This window comes from Xenopus laevis, chromosome 5L (genome assembly GCF_017654675.1).
Source record: "Xenopus laevis strain J_2021 chromosome 5L, Xenopus_laevis_v10.1, whole genome shotgun sequence".
Taxonomy (NCBI): Eukaryota; Metazoa; Chordata; class Amphibia; order Anura; family Pipidae; genus Xenopus; species Xenopus laevis.
Window position 1 is genome coordinate 80,233,343 of NC_054379.1, and position 19,145 is coordinate 80,252,487.

The window sequence follows — 19,145 nt, forward strand, 5'->3', positions numbered from 1 at the left end:
CACCCTCACGCAAGTTTTACACTCCTGTCTGTCTCTAGCCAATTTTGTGACTGTGCCCCATGTCACAAGTGTCACAAGATTTTTTTATGTTCAGTTTTGAAATCTGACATGGGGCTAGAGATATTGTCAGTTTCTCATCTGCCTCCAGTTGAATTGCCATGAAAACACAGCAAAGCCGGAATGAAACATGCTTAGAAAAAAAACTAGGTTTTCTGCATTGGAACATGAAGGCCCATCTATTATATGAGAATCTATCCCCTAAAGGTGTACATTGCAGCTGAGGACATTACCATTAGTAAAACCTTACTGCTGTAGGTCATCTGCTGCTTCTAGCCCCAGTTTCCAAACATATTTATCATTTTATGTAAATTGTAATGCAGATGAGTTACTGCAATTATGCCAAGGGACTCTTAGTTTATGCTTTTCAGCCTAATTGTTATGCGTAATTATATGTAAAAAATAACAATATTATACAAAAAAAAATCTGGGTTCTTTTATAGTGTGTTCATTTGTGACAAGTTAATAAGACTCTGCGCTAAAATAGGAGATAACAAACAGCTCCTTAAAAGAAAATGACAACCTCTGTCCAGAAAGGCATCAAATCTTATTACCCAAGTACACTGAAATGCCACTTATCTTGTTTTATACAAAGTATTTGATATCTTATATAGAAGAAACCGTTGTTAGCAAACAAATTATGTTTGTCATTTTTGTCTATTGCTCAGTAAGCAGCGCTTCATACTGCAGTGCATGTACAGGCAGGGTCGGGCTGGGCCCTCTCCCCAATCTGCGGAGCCTCAAGTAAAAAGTGTGCGGTACCCGCTGGTGTTCGTGACTGTGTTTGCGCATGTGCGCCGGGCGATGGCGTTTGTGCATGCACGCGGGGGGGCTCCAAAAGTGTGCTCCAGTCCGACCCTGTGTACAGGTATGGGATCTGTTATCCAGAAAGCTCAGAGTTACAGAAAGGTCATCTCCCATAGACTCCATTTTAATCAAATAATCCCAATTTCTTTTTAATTCTTTCCTGTAATAATAAAGCATCGCCTTGTACAAGTATGGAGCCTGTTATCCAGAATGCTCGGGTCTGGGATTTTCCGAATAACAGATTTCTCCGTAATTTGGATCTTCATATATTAAGTCTACTACAAAATCATGTAAACATTAAATAATCCCAATCGGCTTGTTCTGCTTTCTAAAAGGATTAACTGTATGTAAGTTTGGATCAAGTATAAGGTACTGTTTTTTTTATTACACAAAGGAATCATTTTTAATCATTTCAATTATTTGGATAAAATAGAGTCTCTGGGAGAGGGCCTTTCCATAATTCAGAGCTTTTTGGATAATGGGTTTCCGGATAATAGATCCCATACCTTTACTTGATCCAAACTGAGATATAATTAATCCTATTGGGTTTATATATTGTTTAAATTATTTTCTAGTAGACTTGAAGGTGAAGATCCAAATTACAGAAAGAGCTGTTACCCGGAGAATCCCAGGTCCCGCGCAATCTGCATAAAATGTAACATCCCTGCATTTTGGAATTATATTATATATATTTTAATATGTTATATTCTATATTTTAAATAAACCAGGATCAAAGTTGATTTTATTGTGCATTGCAAACTATGAGTGAGCTGAATATCTAGCAATCATATATATATATTATTTATTTATTTATTTATTTTTGCTTTCGAGTCTCTACTTGTTCTGCAGATGGTCTTTGGTTTATTAATAGCAGTTAACATATGCTGCCAAGATCAAAAATAATATGGTGGCTGAACTGAACTTGCAATTCTCAAGCTCCATTATTCAAGCATGATTTGTCAGTCAATGGATTATTTATTCTCAGTGACTAGTTTGTAACATGCAAGAATTTAATTCAGCCCTCACGTGTTAATGGTTTCCAAGTACTGTACCAAGACATTGAGATGTTTTTACTACAAGGCACATATTTCTACATACAGTAACTATGATGTGAATGTGCAAGCCTTTCTTAAAGACTGCTTATATAGGAAAATACTTTGCATTTTGGCAGGGACTGCACAATGCAGCTCCTGGGTCCTTGCAAACAAACCCTATAGTGGTTGGAAATATGTAGTCATAGCTATCAACACAGGATGTAATTCTCTTGCAAGCTGTAGCTTTACCTCCCAGCACTAACTTGTCTGTATAAATTCTATCAGTTTTCCCAAGCAGTATATGGGCCAGAAACCAGTATCCATATCCCCTGGTGCTTTCCAGTGTGAGCCTGACAGTAGCAACCTCTATCCTCAATTTTTCTGCTGTGCTGCTTGCTATTATTAATTGCTATTATTATTGTATGTTGTTTGGGGTTTAAACTTATATTGAAGACCAACTGAATGAAAAAGACATTCCTGACCAGGATAGTGACTATGTGATCCCTGGCAAGTTGCTACGTCCTATAAAAGCAGTTCTCAATAGGCATTATTTTCCAGCAACAGTATTTATATTTAGGTTTATATTAGCCTGCAAAACATGGGCACAAGAGAAGCACAGATAGTCCTTGTTGGCTAATGTACACAGGCATGTTTAATTAAAACTGAAATTTAGATTAGCCACGGCCTAAATGCCTTCACATTTACACTTACATATATACATACTCTCACTTTCCTCTACTTTATGGATATAATAAGCTTTTGTAGTTGTTATATAATGTTTACATTTCTCATTTGTATTTATTGCATTTTCTCCTTTAGGAATATAGATAATGGGCTGTGTGCAATGCAAGGATAAAGAAGCCACTAAACTGACAGATGAGAGGGATAACAGTTTAACTCAGAGTTTAGGATACCGCTATGGGACGGATCCCACCCCGCAGCATTATCCCAGTTTTACTGTGACGACCATTCCAAACTATAACAACTTCCATGCGACTGCAGGGCAGGGACTTACGGTGTTTGGTGGGGTGAACTCTTCATCGCACACAGGCACCTTGCGTACAAGGGGAGGAACAGGTATGTGAAGCCAACTAGTCATTTTGTTCTGAAGTTCTAATTTGACTCCTTTCTAAACCGAGTCCATGAGCATGAAGGTATTCCAGTGGAGAACAATTGCCATCTAGCAACACAGCCAAGTTGTAGTTGTATTATAAATGATTAATTTAATACAAGTAATTTTTGATATACTCCTTTATTTCCATAAACCTGCTGAGCTGAACAGTACAACTGAGCTTAAAGGGGTGGTTCACCCACCCCTGTAACTTTCAGTATGTCATCGAACTGCCAATTCTAAGCAACTTTTCAATTGGTTTTCATTATATATTTATTTAATTTATTTTTTATATAGTTTTATATTTATTTGCCTTTTTTTGTTATGGATGATTTGGTATTCTTATATAGCATAAAATGAGGGAGCTGGTGCCACATTCCATCCCTTACTAAACTACAACTCCTAGTATTGGACACTGCCAGCTGGAGGGTGTTAGGCAACATCCGGGATATTAGATTTATTTTAGGTAGTGAGCAATATTTAATCTGCACATTAATAGAACTAATTGTAATGAAAGAAGAAGATTTAGTCAAACTGAGATGCAAGGACAAATAGTCCCCATCAAATACAGGAGATTATTTCCATGATGTGTTTATTGTAAAACTGGCAGTAAACATATGGAATCAATCACAGTGGACAATGTGCTTTTTCCAGTATGTCATGGCTGTTTTACACATGAGTTTATGTGGCACCTAATAATATAATGTCCCTTCTTCTTCTTCCATAGGAGTGACGCTTTTTGTGGCTCTGTATGACTATGAAGCAAGAACAGAAGATGATTTAAGTTTTCAAAAAGGAGAAAAATTTCAAATACTCAATAGCTCGTAAGTGTGGCTGATCTGGAGACGTAATATCTTTAGGAAGAAAAAAGCAAGAGCCTAAGCTATAGCAACTCTGGCCTTAGGGACCCATACAGAGAATATTCTGTACATCTTTTAATATGAAATCTAGAGATTTGTCTGTTTGTTTTATAAAAAAAAAAAGAAGTAAAATAAGGAAACAAACAGAAAATGAATCATTAGAGTAAATTAGCCATAGTGTTTGGCAGCTGCAAGTGGGCAGGGTCTTTTCTGGGAAATGATTTCATTCTCAAAGCAGATGCAGAGATGTCTAATCATGAATGAAATATTGATCAGTACACTGAGCCGTTTACAGCTTTTACCTTTTGGTGTGAACTTTGTCAAAGTCTTATATGGGATCCTTAAGTGGATGCTTGTGCTTTTACCTTGGATTATTTAACTGCTCCTCTCTCACACCCTCCTCTCCTTATCTTTGCTCCATTATCTTAGAAATGATTTTGGATGCAGATTGTGAGAACAGAGCAGATTCTTCTGGGTATAAGCCCAGTGTCGGACTGGCCCACAGGGATACCAGGAAAACTCCCGATGGGCCCAGGTGTCAGTGGGCCCTTGTGCTGCTAAACATTTGGCCTATTTCATGGCCATTCCTTGTTTCTATGAGAACAAAGAGGCCAAATAGATGGAATAATAGGTTATAGTATGTAAAGAAAAGAGACTAGGAGAATAGAGGTTGAGTGAGGAGAGGAAGAATAATAGTAATGACAGTGGGCCCCTGGTCTAAATTTTTTTGTTGGGCCCCTGGTCTAAGGTTTTTGGGTGGGCCCCTGGTGTCCCAGTCCGACACTGTATAAGCCTTACATTTATATACTGTAAATGTCTATTGGATAGACTCAGTTGACACCCCAGAGTACTACTACAAGGGAAGACATTTGTTAAATTCAGCACAGAATGTCCTAGCATCCATACACAACCAAGCCTTCTAAATAGTTCTCTCTGAGAGAATAGAGCGTTACTGTACTGTATAGGTCTCACAGAAGTGTGAATTGTTGTAAAACCACCAGGGCAAAGACATCAGTGGAGGTTTGAGAGCTTGTGGTTGTCAAGACTGGGGATTTGCTAAACCTGCATCAGGGTGGGACAAGCCATACAACAGACTAACAAACACAAGGGGATGTAGATGGAGTGTCTGAATTAAGCTAGCCATAGACATTACAATTACGATCTTTCCTGGAATAGAGTATTTGTTTTTAATACACACGTGTAGAGATGAATCGTCAGATACAATAGAATTCTACCTGTATCTTACGATTCAGCACTAACAATGGCCAATGTTCAGGTGCCTACAAAGGCGCCCGATCAAAAATTTCCAGCCAGCCCAATCGATGAGCCCAGGGCTGGATTTATAGTCGCAGGGCCCCAAGGCCTCACGGTCCTAGTGCCCACCGTTGGCACGCACCCACCCCAGTGTGCGTACGCGTTAATGTGCTGTAATGTTTCCTATGCTGCTGGGTGGAATGCTCCCCTAGAATTTCGCCACCCTAGGCTCAGGCCTTTGTGGCCTTGCCAAAAAGCTCATCCTTGCATGGATGAGCTGACTGATAGCCAAGTCTTCTGCCGATATTGTCTATGGTCACCTTAATTCATTAGGATGAAATCAAGTACTGTTGTCCCTGGGTTTTTCGAACTAATCAACAATCTGAGACAATAACTGATACACCCAAATGATCCAACACAAATAAAGAAATGCGGTATACACAGAACTGTGTAGTGAGGAGTGCACAGACCTACTGTATATACTGGAAAGACTAAACAACTAATATAAATAAATAAGTTCATATACAAATGCAGGCCCAGTGATGGATCTCAGCAAACATTTTAACACTTTTTTCAGTTCAATTGTTGTAATTAGAATTGTAATCTGAAGATAGTTCAACAGAAATAGAAAATCAATTACCTTCTATTTGTGAATGTTTTTTTAATATCATAGTCTAAAATTTCATTTTTCATATGTCTTTCTGAAGCAGCTTGGGGGGGGTCACCGACTCTGTTCTAAATTTATATATTACTTGATAAATTTCTTATCTTTGTCCGTGCTCAGCAGAATCCCTGAGTATCATGAAAGGCAGCTGTTATAATTGATACAGTAGTAGCTAATATTCCACAAATACTGCTGAGAAATGTAGCAACTAATGTAGCAAATTGTAACAGTTCAGAATCTGCACCGGGATCAGTGAGCTGTCTGACTGAAACTCCAGAGGCATGAACATTAAACTTTAAACTTGGAAAAACAGTAAAAAAATAAATAAAAGATGGAAAGCAATTTAAAAAAGTTTAAATTTCTGGTGAACAATCTGAAAACAACTCAACTCGAAAAATTGTTTGGAACAACCTGTTAAAGTCTATCCAGTGCTGTAACTTGAGTACCCCGGGCCCCCCACAAAAAATGGGTCCCCACTACCGACACAATCCCTGCCTCTCCTCAAGTGTCTACTGCCCCCACCTTTCATGTGTGTGCACTTTGTGGTAGAGAAAGTACAGGTATTATAACAGATCAAAAGAAAATCGCTTTTAAAAATGTGAATTATTTTATTAAAATGAAGTCTATGGGATATTTCTTTCCCGTAATTCAGGGCTTTCTGGATAATGGGTGTCCGGATAATGGATCCTATACTTGTAATATGTGTATATGGAAGTTGAGCTATAACACGCCAGATTCAATTCATTGAGAAAAAGGTGAAAAGTCATGGATGAGATTCAATTTGAGATGCAAATGGTTTATCACATGAAAACTTTATTGAAGTCAATGGGAAAAAAACTGGAACTGAATTAGGGGAAAAGATTTTTTCACGTGATAAACCATGAGATAACCTTTTCTCACTGAATTGAATCTGGTACTTTAATGGAAAAATCAATACATTGGTTTTAAATAGATTCAGATGGGATAAAGCCCTATAATTCTTCCCAGTTGTAGTTCTATTTTACTCTTTAATCAACGTTACCCAAAGGAATGTAATTGTCCTGGCAAATATTGGCAGCTGATTGAGGAATTTGCTAATAACCGGGATATTTTGAGTGCAAACATTTCTTTAATTACAACAAAATAATCCACAAATAGCATTCCATTGCAGCATACTGAGAATGAAGCCTGTGTATTTACTGTACTGTAAAATCTGTATTCTGTCCCCACTGCCTGCTGTTTGTTAGCAAGCTCCAAACCTGTAATTTCACTGCAGTGGATGAATATGGCTTTTTCATTTACTAGCATGGAGCTCAATGTTAAATTTAGAACACTGCTGAAATAGTGATATTTTGTGCCTCGCTTTAAATACAGTGCTGTGCTTATTGCAGTACAGTGGCCTATTACCATAATATGGTGGTAAAAGAGAGCCATCTAGTGGGGAAATGCGCTTCCTTATTTTTTCTTCTTAATGCAGGCCTTAAAGGAGAGGTCCCTTTTATTAAATTCAATTATGTGCTGCAGGTTGTCATGTTATATTTAATAGGGCAATTTAATTTAATAATTACAAATAGAACACTAATAATATGAAATAAGATCTTATAACTTGGAATAATCCACAGTCTTCTGGATCCCATACAGATGGTGCTTCATCAATATTATATATTTAACCAAACAAAATATTTTGGACAGTTTTTACTAGAGTTAGATAATCTCCTGAATAATGGACTCATAGTGAACAAGGGGGAACTCATGTTGAACAGTGGGGTATAGTGGCCATTTAAGAATATGTGTGGGAGAGTAAAATCTTATAAGCTATTGTGTGTTTGGGAAGCAAGTACTGTGCTCCTTACTATGATAAAGAAGTATTTATTAGAAAGGCAAATGTCCCTGCTGTGTCCTTAGTGGGAAACTTGATGTAAGTTACTACAATAAAATATATGGCATTAGCTGACAGAGCTGAATCTACATTTAAAGGAAAATACATGTGACAAGGTACAAAGTAGTGGCATTGCTGCCTTTAAATGAACACTTACGTCTGCATTTACCTTCTCCTTTACAAAACCTCCCTCCGTCAATATATCATTTTTTAGGTAGTGCAGATTAAATGCAATACTGAAATGTGACAGAACAAAATGTTACACAATTCAGCACTACAAATATAAAGAATAAAGGCACATTGCATTGCCTGCATTGTACTACTAACAGTATATGTTAAATACTGCTCACTTGGCAAATTAATTTTTCCCCCTTGGCCCCACCAGTTCACCCAGTTATATAACAAAATGATGCCTGGAATATTTAACTGAATATCTGTAGAAAGAAGAATTATAAATAAAACCACAGTACATCAGATGGAATTACAGATGGCAGAAAAGAATGGAGGCAGCACCAATGATAAAAAGAAAGCAACCTCTACAAGCTATATGTATTCTGCACGTTCATTCTGGAACTTCCACTAAAATTCCACTACTTCTAGAGCCATGCCTCTGCCTTTTTTAATGGATAACTATACTCTGATTATAAGCAGGCATTATATACCATTTATTTACATTTACATAGACAGTTAAAGGGAGTTATGAGTGTACAGAATGCTACAACATTGTGCAGTATTCTGCTGGACAAAGCCATCACAGAGCCTGTGTAATTGCACACATAATTGTATGCCACCACCCACAGTAGTTTACCTTGAAGATGCACAATATGTGGTGTTTATTTATGATACGCTATAAAATTCCACCGATTCCTTCCAGTAAACACTTAACGATTGCTTAGAAACTGAAAGCATTGTGTTTCTTCTGCAAAGAAATCTGTTATTGGTAAAGTGCGGCATGAAACCAGCCATCCCCATTCAACGCAGTCTCAGTTCTCTCCACTGGCTGGCTCAGGGACACACTGATACTAGCTGAACAAAGTCTGCATGCATTTATATAAAATGGATTGTATTGTGTATGCATTGCTAGTGTTAACAGAACTCAGTCTCATTGTTCTTGTCTTGTACTGCTTAACACAAAAGTGATATAGCTTTCAGGGCAGGCAGTAACCCATCCTACAGATGCCCTACAACTCCCAGAAACACAAGAGTTTACGCCACCATCAAGCATGTCACAATTAAATGGGTTAGTCACCTTCAAGCAACTAGTAATTTTCCGATAGATCACCAGAAATAACGACTTTTTCCAATTACTTTCTATTTTCTATGTGTCACCGTTTTTTCTAATATTGAATTGTAAAGTGTCTTTTTTCACCTTCTAAAGCAGCTTTGGGAGGGGTCACCGACCCTGTGAACTGTTCTGAATTGATACATTTAATGCAGGGGTGTCCAACCTTTTGCCTTCCCTGGGCCACACTGGAAGAAGAAAATTGTTGTTCTGGGGCCACACTCGAAATACACACAAACACTAACGCTAACTTTTTGATGTATTTTATTGTAAAAGTAAAAGAAAAGAGGGTATCATAAACCTAGTGGGATTTTTGACATTGTGTTTGAGAAACTGTTGTATCATTATCTGGTTGAATGGAAGTAGTTGCAATTCTCTGTGATTCTCAAGGTGCTCATCAGATAATTTGGTTCTAATTTTACTGTTCGGGGCATATTTATCAAGGATCGAATTTCAAAAAGACCAACCGAAATTAAGTCAAACTTTTATTTTTGGCCTGATAGGTCAGTTTGCAAATCTAAGGAATAGCGCATTCAATCAAATTTGATTCAAAGTTTTTTCCAAAACAACCTTCAATTTTTCAAAGTCCACCAATTGACTCCAAATATATTCTAGGAGGTCCCCCATTGGCTAAAACAGCAATTTGACAGGTTTTAGATGGGCAAATAGTCGAAGTCGAATTTTTAAAGAGACAGTACATTTAAATTTCAAATTTTTGACATTTTTTCAAATTCAAATCGAATTTGGACTATTCCCTAGTCTAACTACACAAAAAATAGCTAGAAATTCAAATTTTTTTCATTTGAAAATTCACCTCGACCTTTGATAAATCTGCCATTGTGTTTTCATTCTTGAAAAAAGTTGCTAACAAATGTAAGCTCTGCATATACTCCTAGCATAGCGGGCGATGCCACTGAAGAATGCTTACCTACCTTGTAAGTAAACAAATGGTCACTTGTTAACTGCTTTTCCTACTCTAGGAAGCCACACACCGCACACCCCATGTAAAATTTAAAGCACACATGCACACAATTAGCGTCCGCATACATACGCTCTGTGTGTGTGACATTGCAACATGACGTTTCCTGGATTGGCGGAAGGTCAAACTGGGCCACATTCATCAGGCCGCAGGTTGGACACCCCTGATTTAATGGATACATTTCTTATCTTTGTCCCTGCTGAGCAGAATGAGTTTCATTACAGGCAGCTGTTAGAATTGATACAATAGTTGCTTAAACTCCACAGATGCTGCTGAGAAATGTATCAACTAACAGTTTAGAGTCTGCACCTGAATTACTGAGCTGCCAAACTCAAACACCAGAGACACGAACATTCAACCTTAAACTTAGATTTTGGAAAAAACTGTAAAAAATAAATAATGGAAAGTAATTGAAAAAAACGTCTCCCTGGGAACAATCTGAAAACAGTGTTTGGAAGATGAACAAACCCTATAAGACTCGCACTGCAATAGAAGTCTATTACATTGCAACAAATGTTTATTCTTATTTGTGGGCAAATTTGTTCTCTTTGGAAATGTTATTACATTCCCCCCTTTGTGTGTTTTTATGCATAATTCTATTCTATAATTTGCCAATACCTTATGCTTTGTTTTTATTTCTGCAGGGAAGGTGATTGGTGGGAAGCTCGCTCTTTAACCACTGGAGGCACTGGTTACATTCCCAGTAACTATGTTGCACCGGTGGATTCTATACAAGCAGAGGAGTACGTTTTTGGGTTTTTTCCTCCTAAATTGCACCTTAAGTCTATTTTATAGTGTATCAGTAATAACAGGATCATTGTTTGAGATTGCATTAAAGACAGTAAGATGTGCATAAGATATTAGATAATCAATGTCAGTATCTTCACAACACTTTTTTAGTAAGAATTCCTACCACTTTATATAGGTGACAACTCTTTATCAGTCAAGTTAACCATGTCAGTAAGTTAACAGGGACTGTTAGAAATGGTAAAAAAAAAAAGATTAATTAAAAAAAAATTAAAAGCATGGAAAGTAAGAGTTAAAATGGTGACTTACATATTTATTGGGGCATTGTGAGTGGAGAAAAACATAACACGAAGGATGTTGCAATGAAGACAAAATGGTTAGAGAAAGAGCAAGGAGAAATAGGGGCATTCATAATCATTTTTCGCAACATATTGAAATGCAATAAACTATCTGTATAAAGAGGCAATATTATTATTAATGATTAATGTTTCTGATATGTTCTTTTTGACTCAGATGGTACTTTGGCAAACTGGGCAGGAAAGATGCAGAAAGGCAATTGCTCTCTTTTGGGAACCCAAGGGGTACTTATCTAATACGTGAAAGTGAAACAACCAAAGGTAAATTCATCATTCTTAACACCTATACAGTAAAACAGCAAAGCCATGTTGTTTTAATCACTTTAAGGTCTATCGCACATGATGCTGACCTGTGTCTGTTCAGCATTGGCATAAATGACATCTACCTGTCAGTGCACACATGGGGTTGGGGGCCATATTGGCAATGCAGCCAGAGAAAACACCAAAGGGCAATGGCACATGGCATTTTGTCATCCCCATCAAATCGTGGGCAACAAAAGTCATTCTTAGGCATGCATTAGGCACTTTTACTGACTTACTTGTTTTAAAGTATCCTATGTGCCTTTGTCCTAAAGGGCCAGTAATACCAAAGGGTTTTGTAGCCATTTAAATATGATATTAAGTAGTATAAATATGAATTAAATATTATGCATTAGCTGCTTAGGAAACAGAGACTTCAGATGTCCAAGCTAGGCTCTCTACATACCTATAGGGTTAAATATAAAATAAAAACCAGGGAATATTTTATATACACGCGGTAAACAGACAACCTTTAAATGTAAATAAAATATTTTCAATTTCTAGCATTATTGGCTCTTCGTAATGCTAGTTTATTATTCATGTGTGAGACGGGAGAATTCTGTTGCTGCCGTGTTTCAACCTTATTCTCACATGCAGAGAATCCAAACCCTCAGTGTAAGCTAATTTAGGGCTGCACCATCAAGGGAATATGTGAAAATAGCAACCTGGCTTGTAAGAATATTAAAGGAAGCAATGTGTTTCCAGACACATCTGCCCTTGATTATCCCTGGAGCTGGACTTGTAGGTTACTGCCAATAGTAAACAAGAATCCATTAAAACAAGTACGGCTAATATTTTACCTTCCTTACATCAGGTAAACACTGAAGTGAAATCAGGATAATCTCTATAATTCTTTGAGACATGCTAGCACAACCCTTGAATTGTACATTAGGTTTAAACAATAAGTTAAGTCTCAAGGTGGCCATACATTGGTTGATAATACCTGCCCCTTCCATTCCACTTAACCATTAAGTCTGTGGAGGCAAGCGAATGGCCTGTTTATCTGGTTGGCGATTAGCCAGATAGATACTGACAGGTTTCAAAATCCCAGCGGACCTGCAATAGGTCCCTGTCACTCCTGATTGGACTCACCACAGGGGTGGCAAAACTAGGCAGGACTAGCAAACTGCTGGATCATTTTATGTGTTGCCAGCTTTAGGCCTTTAAGGGTAAAAAGTATTTCTAAATAGTACAGTAGTGCTCTCCATAGTACCTTGGGTTTTTTCAGTGTTGTGTTTTTGGGGCTATATCAGCTGATTTCCCATATTGTTTATAAAGTTAGGTAATAAAAAATACCATTGTATTTATAAATAATGGAGTAGTGCCATACACAATACCCCATATCCTAAAAATACTACGGCTCTGCCGTCAGTATTAATTGAACATAAAATACAAGGTACTGTCTTTTTATGAAAAAGCAAGAAATGATGACTTATTAGTTGAAATAGAACAGTATGGAAATGTTTAGTGCTTTGGAGCTCTATGGATAATGGGTTTCCATACAACAGATACCATACCTGTATATAAATATACAGTTAGCTCAAGATGCATCTTTGATTGCTTAACTGAATATTAGACATTAGATTGTGACTGATGAACAATATCTCTAAAGTGCTATGTAAATGGTTTTTTTGCACTCTCTAATAATGCAGTAATCTCCTTTTACTAAGTTATAAATCATTTAGAAGCATTGTTAATGGATAATTTATTATCAGATCACTTCTTATGAGCGTATTTGAAAATCTAGGAAATCTAATCTTGTGGTTTACTTAATTTAGGTGTTTTGTGTTCTTATTCCAGGTGCCTATTCCTTGTCTATTCGTGACTGGGATGATATGAAGGGAGACCATGTCAAGCATTATAAAATACGAAAGCTTGATAACGGGGGTTATTATATTACAACTAGAGCCCAGTTTGAAACCTTACAGCAACTGGTTCAACATTATTCAGGTATGACCAATAACACTTGTGTAGATACTGTTCACATATAAGCAATCAGAAGCCGATATCTACTGTAAGTCTTCTGTTACTCTATTGTCTGAAACAGGCCAAGACTGGCAATCTGTAGATTCTAGAAAATGTCAGAGGGGCTAATAAAATTTTATGCACAGTCACCAGCTCCAGTGCTGGGGCTGCTGCCTCCTGAGGCCGCAGCCCCAATGCAAGACCCCCAAGCAAGAGCACTCTTTTGTAGGATAGAAAGTGTCCACTACAGTGTTTACTACAGCTACTTCTACTTGTTAAGTGAGCTAGACACAAGCAGTACTCTACTTCTTCCAAAACAACACTTACAAAAGCATAATGGCTGTTCTTCAGATAAAGAAGAAATCTTTTTAAATCATATTCCACAGTCTGTGAGAAATGTATTAAAGGCACACAGACTGTTCATACATTATATGTACTACTCTTCTCCTTCTACATGAGAAAACCATCCACTGTATGGTAAGGTACTGTTGAAAACAGTTGAAAGAAAACAATAAATCAGAATTTCAAATTACGTAACGTTGCGTTATTAATTATAGTTTTACGGAGCAATCATTTTTTGACTGCTGGGGTCATTGACCCCCATTTGAAAGTTGGTAATATACAGAAGATGAAGACAAATAATTTGAATTCTATATTAAAAAACATTAAGACCAATTGCAAAGTTGCTAGGAATAGGACATTCTATAACAAGCTAAAAAATAACTGAAAGGTGGACCACCCCTTTAATAAAGTAGAAACGTTTCAAATGAGGACAATGAAAATGATATGTGCTTTAAATAACAGGAATATTAGGAAAGACTGATACCTTACATGTGTCTAGTTTAGAACATAGAATTAAAAGACGCTATTTAACATTTAAATGAATAAAACCATTTTTCAGACATCTTGAACCAGGACACACAATATGAAGCAGGAGGGAAGAAGACTAAAATTTAACATAAGGAAATTATTTTTAGAATAAAGGGCGATGAGTGCATGAAGCAGTGTTTCAGCAGATGTAGTAGGTACTAATTCATTAAAGAAATTCTTGCATGGGGTAGATATAAAATAGTTTTAAGGACTTAAAACCAGAAGTAAGGATTTAATTGCAAGGCTACATGGGCCAACTGGTTCATTCTGTGCATTATGATTTGATTATATCATATGAAGAATAATTAATGACAAAGTTATTACTTTTGCTGTCTCATATCCGATTTTATGAGGTTTAAGTACAAGAACCTCATTTATTCCCTTCAACTCAATTTTTACAGTATTCATTTTGAACAGTAATATGTCTGTGTACATTACTGGTGACTCAGTTATTATTCTGGATATTAAAATCCCTTCTACAGGAACTGAAACATTATCTCTTTGCCGAAGCCTAAACAATTGAATTCCTCAAGCATCTGTTTGAGACTCTGAGTTCATATCAGGACTCTTTGCCTTTGTTGCAAACTAGAAACAAACCTGTCTGCCAGAGGGAAGGACTTTTGTTCATTTTGCAGAAAAGAAAACAAGGAACATTTTCTGTAGTAGAATTTTTTTTTTCAATCCTTGGTACCTTCAGGGACTATGCCAAGCCATGCCCCAAGGATCATTACTCTAACATGGATATATCAGTGGATAAAGTGCATTAAAGGGAGAAACAAAAAGCTCCTTACGGGACTGTTCGGGTCGAAAAAATAAAACAAATATGTATTCTGTTTTAAAGGCAATTATGCCCTAATTTAAATGTATATATGATTGGCTACACAGATACAGTACTATTTAGTTAGACAAATAGTACACCATTCATTCTTTGCATATTTACATTGAGGGGCTTATTTATCATGCTGTGTAAAAAGTGGAGTAAAGTATTACCAGTTTGGTAATTACCAACTGAGATAGCTTTTAAGCTTTTGGCCTCATGCTCCTGTAAACAAAAGGCAAATATGTGGGGGAGAGAGACTTCTTGGTTGTATGAGACCCCCAAGATTTTTGGAGGCCCTGATCAGCTACCAATCATGCACTGAACACTGAGTTTTCCTTCAGTAACACAAATCTATTGAAACATCTTGCCTACAGGCATATTTAGTATATACTAAATTCAGTATTAGTTTTAAAATTGGCCACTGCATGAAAAGATACCAGACGTATGTAACCAGACGGATGTAATCAGTGCCATGCTTCCTTAAAGTGGGTGTATTCCTCTGAGGTCTGAGAATGCTATTGGCTAAGTCTCCAGCACTTTCCATGGGTAACATGTTTATATTCTTGGCTTTGTGAGCTTTAAGCAGATCTTTCACTCTATTCTTCCTGCTTAACCCTGCGAATGTTGTCTGTCACCTTAATAAAATATCATCTTGCTTCTGTTATCTATCAAAGACCATAAAGTTGATTTACACTAATTAGCATTTATTTTTTCTGTATATCAATTCTTGTGGTGGTTCCCTGGATGCTCCGTCTCTGACATCCCGTATAGATTCAATATGTTGTGAAGTATGGGAATCACGCATCAAGTGTGAAAAAAGGGCTAGTGTGACCGAAACATGTCGTGTGGTAACACAATAAAAAGCTGAATTGCAGTTAACCTGCCATTGTGCGTGATTCCCATACTTCACAACATATTGAATCTATCAAAGACCAACTGCATCATTTTAAAATTACAAATGCAAGAATGCTATTAGACAATAACAGCACCTTTATTATTTTGTTATTGATGCCAGCTAATCAGTCAGATAGCACAGATAGAAGAAAAAATGCAACAGACCAATAAATTGTATCGGACATATCTCCCATGCAGAAAACATTGAGTGTCACAGGATATGAAAGGTTTCCTCCCCACTCCCTTGGTGGGAAATACCTATACCTGATTGCTTAACTTCATTTGCCCTGACTTTAAATATGCTCAGTTCTGCTTATATGTGCCATTCCATTTCTTTGTGATGCTTAATGTTGCTTCATTTCCTTGTATCAATTTTTTCTTGTCTTCTCTGCCTTCTTCTTTCAAACCTCTTCAGAGAGAGCTGCAGGTCTGTGTTGCCGCTTGGTAGTGCCATGTCATAAAGGAATGCCAAGACTTACTGACCTGTCTGTCAAAACCAAAGATGTTTGGGAAATACCAAGAGAATCACTCCAGTTGATCAAGAGGCTGGGGAATGGGCAGTTTGGGGAAGTGTGGATGGGTATGCAGTGAATATTTTCATAAATCTAATTACCTGCTCTTGTGTGGAGCAATGTGAGGAAAGATGGAAAGTGAGTGCATACAAGAAGCAGGAGCTTTGTCATGTAGGTATTAAGCCATGAAAACCTCAAAGCCCTTTCTTAAACCTCTCATTGAAGAAGGGGTCAAACCAGAGAGGAAATTCATTGTTGAGTGGCAAAGATCTGCTGTGGTCTAGTGTGAAGACCTGTTAAGGACTTTCCTATGGCCAAAATATTAGAAGTGTTTTTTAAAGAATATATTTATACAGTATATATAAACTAAGTTGTCTAACACAATAAGGCATTTATATATACGTTATACCAATCACCTTCCATCTTTCTTATTGCATGCTGTGGTTTGACATAAATGTATTTTGTTTTCTTATTAATCCTTTTCCTATAGAGAAAGCTGATGGTTTGTGTTTTAATTTAACTGTGATTGCACCGAATTATACTCCACAAACTGTTGGACTGGCTAAGGATGCATGGGAGGTTGCACGGAATACAATATCTTTGGAGCAGAAGCTCGGTCAGGGCTGTTTCGCTGAAGTGTGGTTTGGTAAGGTGGACAATATTTCATGCTTAGGAGAAAACATTCTACGTAGGAAAAAATAATATATAGAGAAGGCATTAAAGACAGCAATAAAGTGGAAACTGTGCCAGATACAGTTTATTTATTTCCAGGTTTCCCCATAGGCTATAGTATTTATGAAACAATGTACTATAAACCACAAGGTAAGTTTTTATTATATTGACTACAGTCCATTATCAAATGCATAGTTGGTAAGTTAAAGAAAACCATCAAGTTTGGCACATCTGTTTATAGGTATCTATCTGGATAACCATCTATCAATATATGTGGCACAAAGTTAGCAGTGAATGTAACTGATACCAAATTACTGACTGGTAGCTAGCCATAATAACCCAACAGCAGAACAAAAAACTGTAAACATTTCATTAAGGCTATTTGTTTTAGAATAATGCTGTGTACTTCATACCAAGAGTTAATGTTAAGGTGAACAGACCCATTGAGTGTGTGTTTTTTAAATGCTTCAAGTTCCACATTGATAGATGTCATGGATTGATCTGCAGTTGCAGACTGACAAATAGAAGAGGCAGCTATAGATAATGGAAATCCATGAGGGTAAGTCCACACTGGGCGTTTTGGGGAGATTTGGTCGCCTGGCGACTAATCGCCTCGCCTTTGCGGCGACCAATCTCCAATCTTGCCTCTGCGTTTTTTCATTTTAGCCGGCGCAGAGTCAGGGAAGGCATTTTTTGGAGATTGGTCGCTGCAAAAATGAGGCGATTAGTCGCCAGGCGACCAAATCTCCCCAAAACGTCCAGTGTGGCCTGACCCTGAAACATTGGGCTGTATTTACATTTAAAATCTTTTATGCTTTTTTCAACAGTAAACTTTACAAATTAGCATTTCATTGATTAAAGGGGATCTAAAGTAAAAAAAAAATTTGCAGGTACTGCTCATAAACCTAAAAAGAAGGATATTTGCAATGTACTTCACTTAGAAATTTTATACCGTTTCTTTAAAATAACCAATTTTGTGCAGCTGATTTCACTGTTCTCATCTGCTTGATGAAGCTGCAAGCAGGACCTTTCCTGGCCAGCCAGTAAGAGTAGTATGAAATCAAGAACTGCTGTGCTTGTCTGCATTCCGAAGGGCAGGGAAACAGATCTGGGTTGCCTAATTTGTTTATTTATTGTTAATACTAATCTGGGTGAAAAACAACCCGACTCTGCCCTTCAGAATGCAGACAAGGGCCGGCCTGGAAAAGTCCTGCTAGCAGCTTCAGAAAGCAGAGGAGAGGAACAGTGAAATCAGCTGCACAGAATCCATTATTTCAAAGAAATGGTACAACATTTCTAATTTAAGTACATTGCATTGAATGCCCAGCACTTTATGCAAATGTTTAGAGGAGCCCAAACAGAACACTTCAGCAGAATTTTTTGTGGTCAAATCCAAAAGCTATGGATTCAGTGCATCTCTAAACAAAATCTAGCCTCAATTTCTGTAGTGCCTGTGACAATAACAGTGTGTGTTTAGTTTTTAATTCCAGTCTAAAACCAATTATTCTGTTAATATCACTTGATCTCCCACGCTGGCTTTCCTCAGAATGTAGTTTTAAACTTGCATTAACATTGGCAGTTTCAGTGTGAGAATAATTGTAATTTTATTTTCTTGGTGGGTGTGTTTTTTTTTATTGCACGCAGCTTGTTTTTGAAGTACTATGTTATTGCATGCCAAGTTATGTGTAGGAGAGCAGGGGTCCATGCCAATGGCTATGAGTGTATACCAGCAGGCCTTTAAAATAAATAGCAAAGAACACCTCTATCATTAGGGTTAGTTCATAGTATATTATTGCATTATTTCCTATAACATCCTTACATTCCAGCACCTCTATATCGTATATACATTGCGTTGATAGAAAGCTGTCTAATATACCCCCACATTTTCCTTCTGGGTTTTGCATAGCACTGGAGAATTCCCATGCTGGGATTGTTTTATGATTTTTAACTGTTGCTGAGGTCAAATTCATGTAGCCAGTGACCAACTGGCTACTCTGAAAGAGATAGATATTTGGAATTAGTAGAGAAGGGGGGAGCAAGTCTTTAGCAATGAAGCACACCAACGATAGACAACTGGAAACTAACTAGAAATGTTTCTAGCTT

At 37.2% G+C, this 19,145-nt stretch overlaps 1 protein-coding gene across 6 annotated transcripts in view; it reads left to right on the plus strand.

Moving 5' to 3' along the window:
- Positions 1-19,145, plus strand: part of fyn.L (FYN proto-oncogene, Src family tyrosine kinase L homeolog) — a 133,400-nt gene that overhangs the window by 106,497 nt on the left and 7,758 nt on the right. For 5 of the 6 annotated variants that reach the window (XM_018261613.2, XM_041562056.1, XM_041562055.1 and 2 more), the window contains 6 exon segments: positions 2,718-2,975; positions 3,737-3,833; positions 10,551-10,649; positions 11,167-11,270; positions 13,110-13,259; positions 16,274-16,438. In XM_018261613.2, the coding sequence (XP_018117102.1) occupies positions 2,729-2,975; positions 3,737-3,833; positions 10,551-10,649; positions 11,167-11,270; positions 13,110-13,259; positions 16,274-16,438 (862 nt within the window). In that variant the 5' untranslated portion in view covers positions 2,718-2,728. 6 annotated transcript variants of the gene reach the window in all.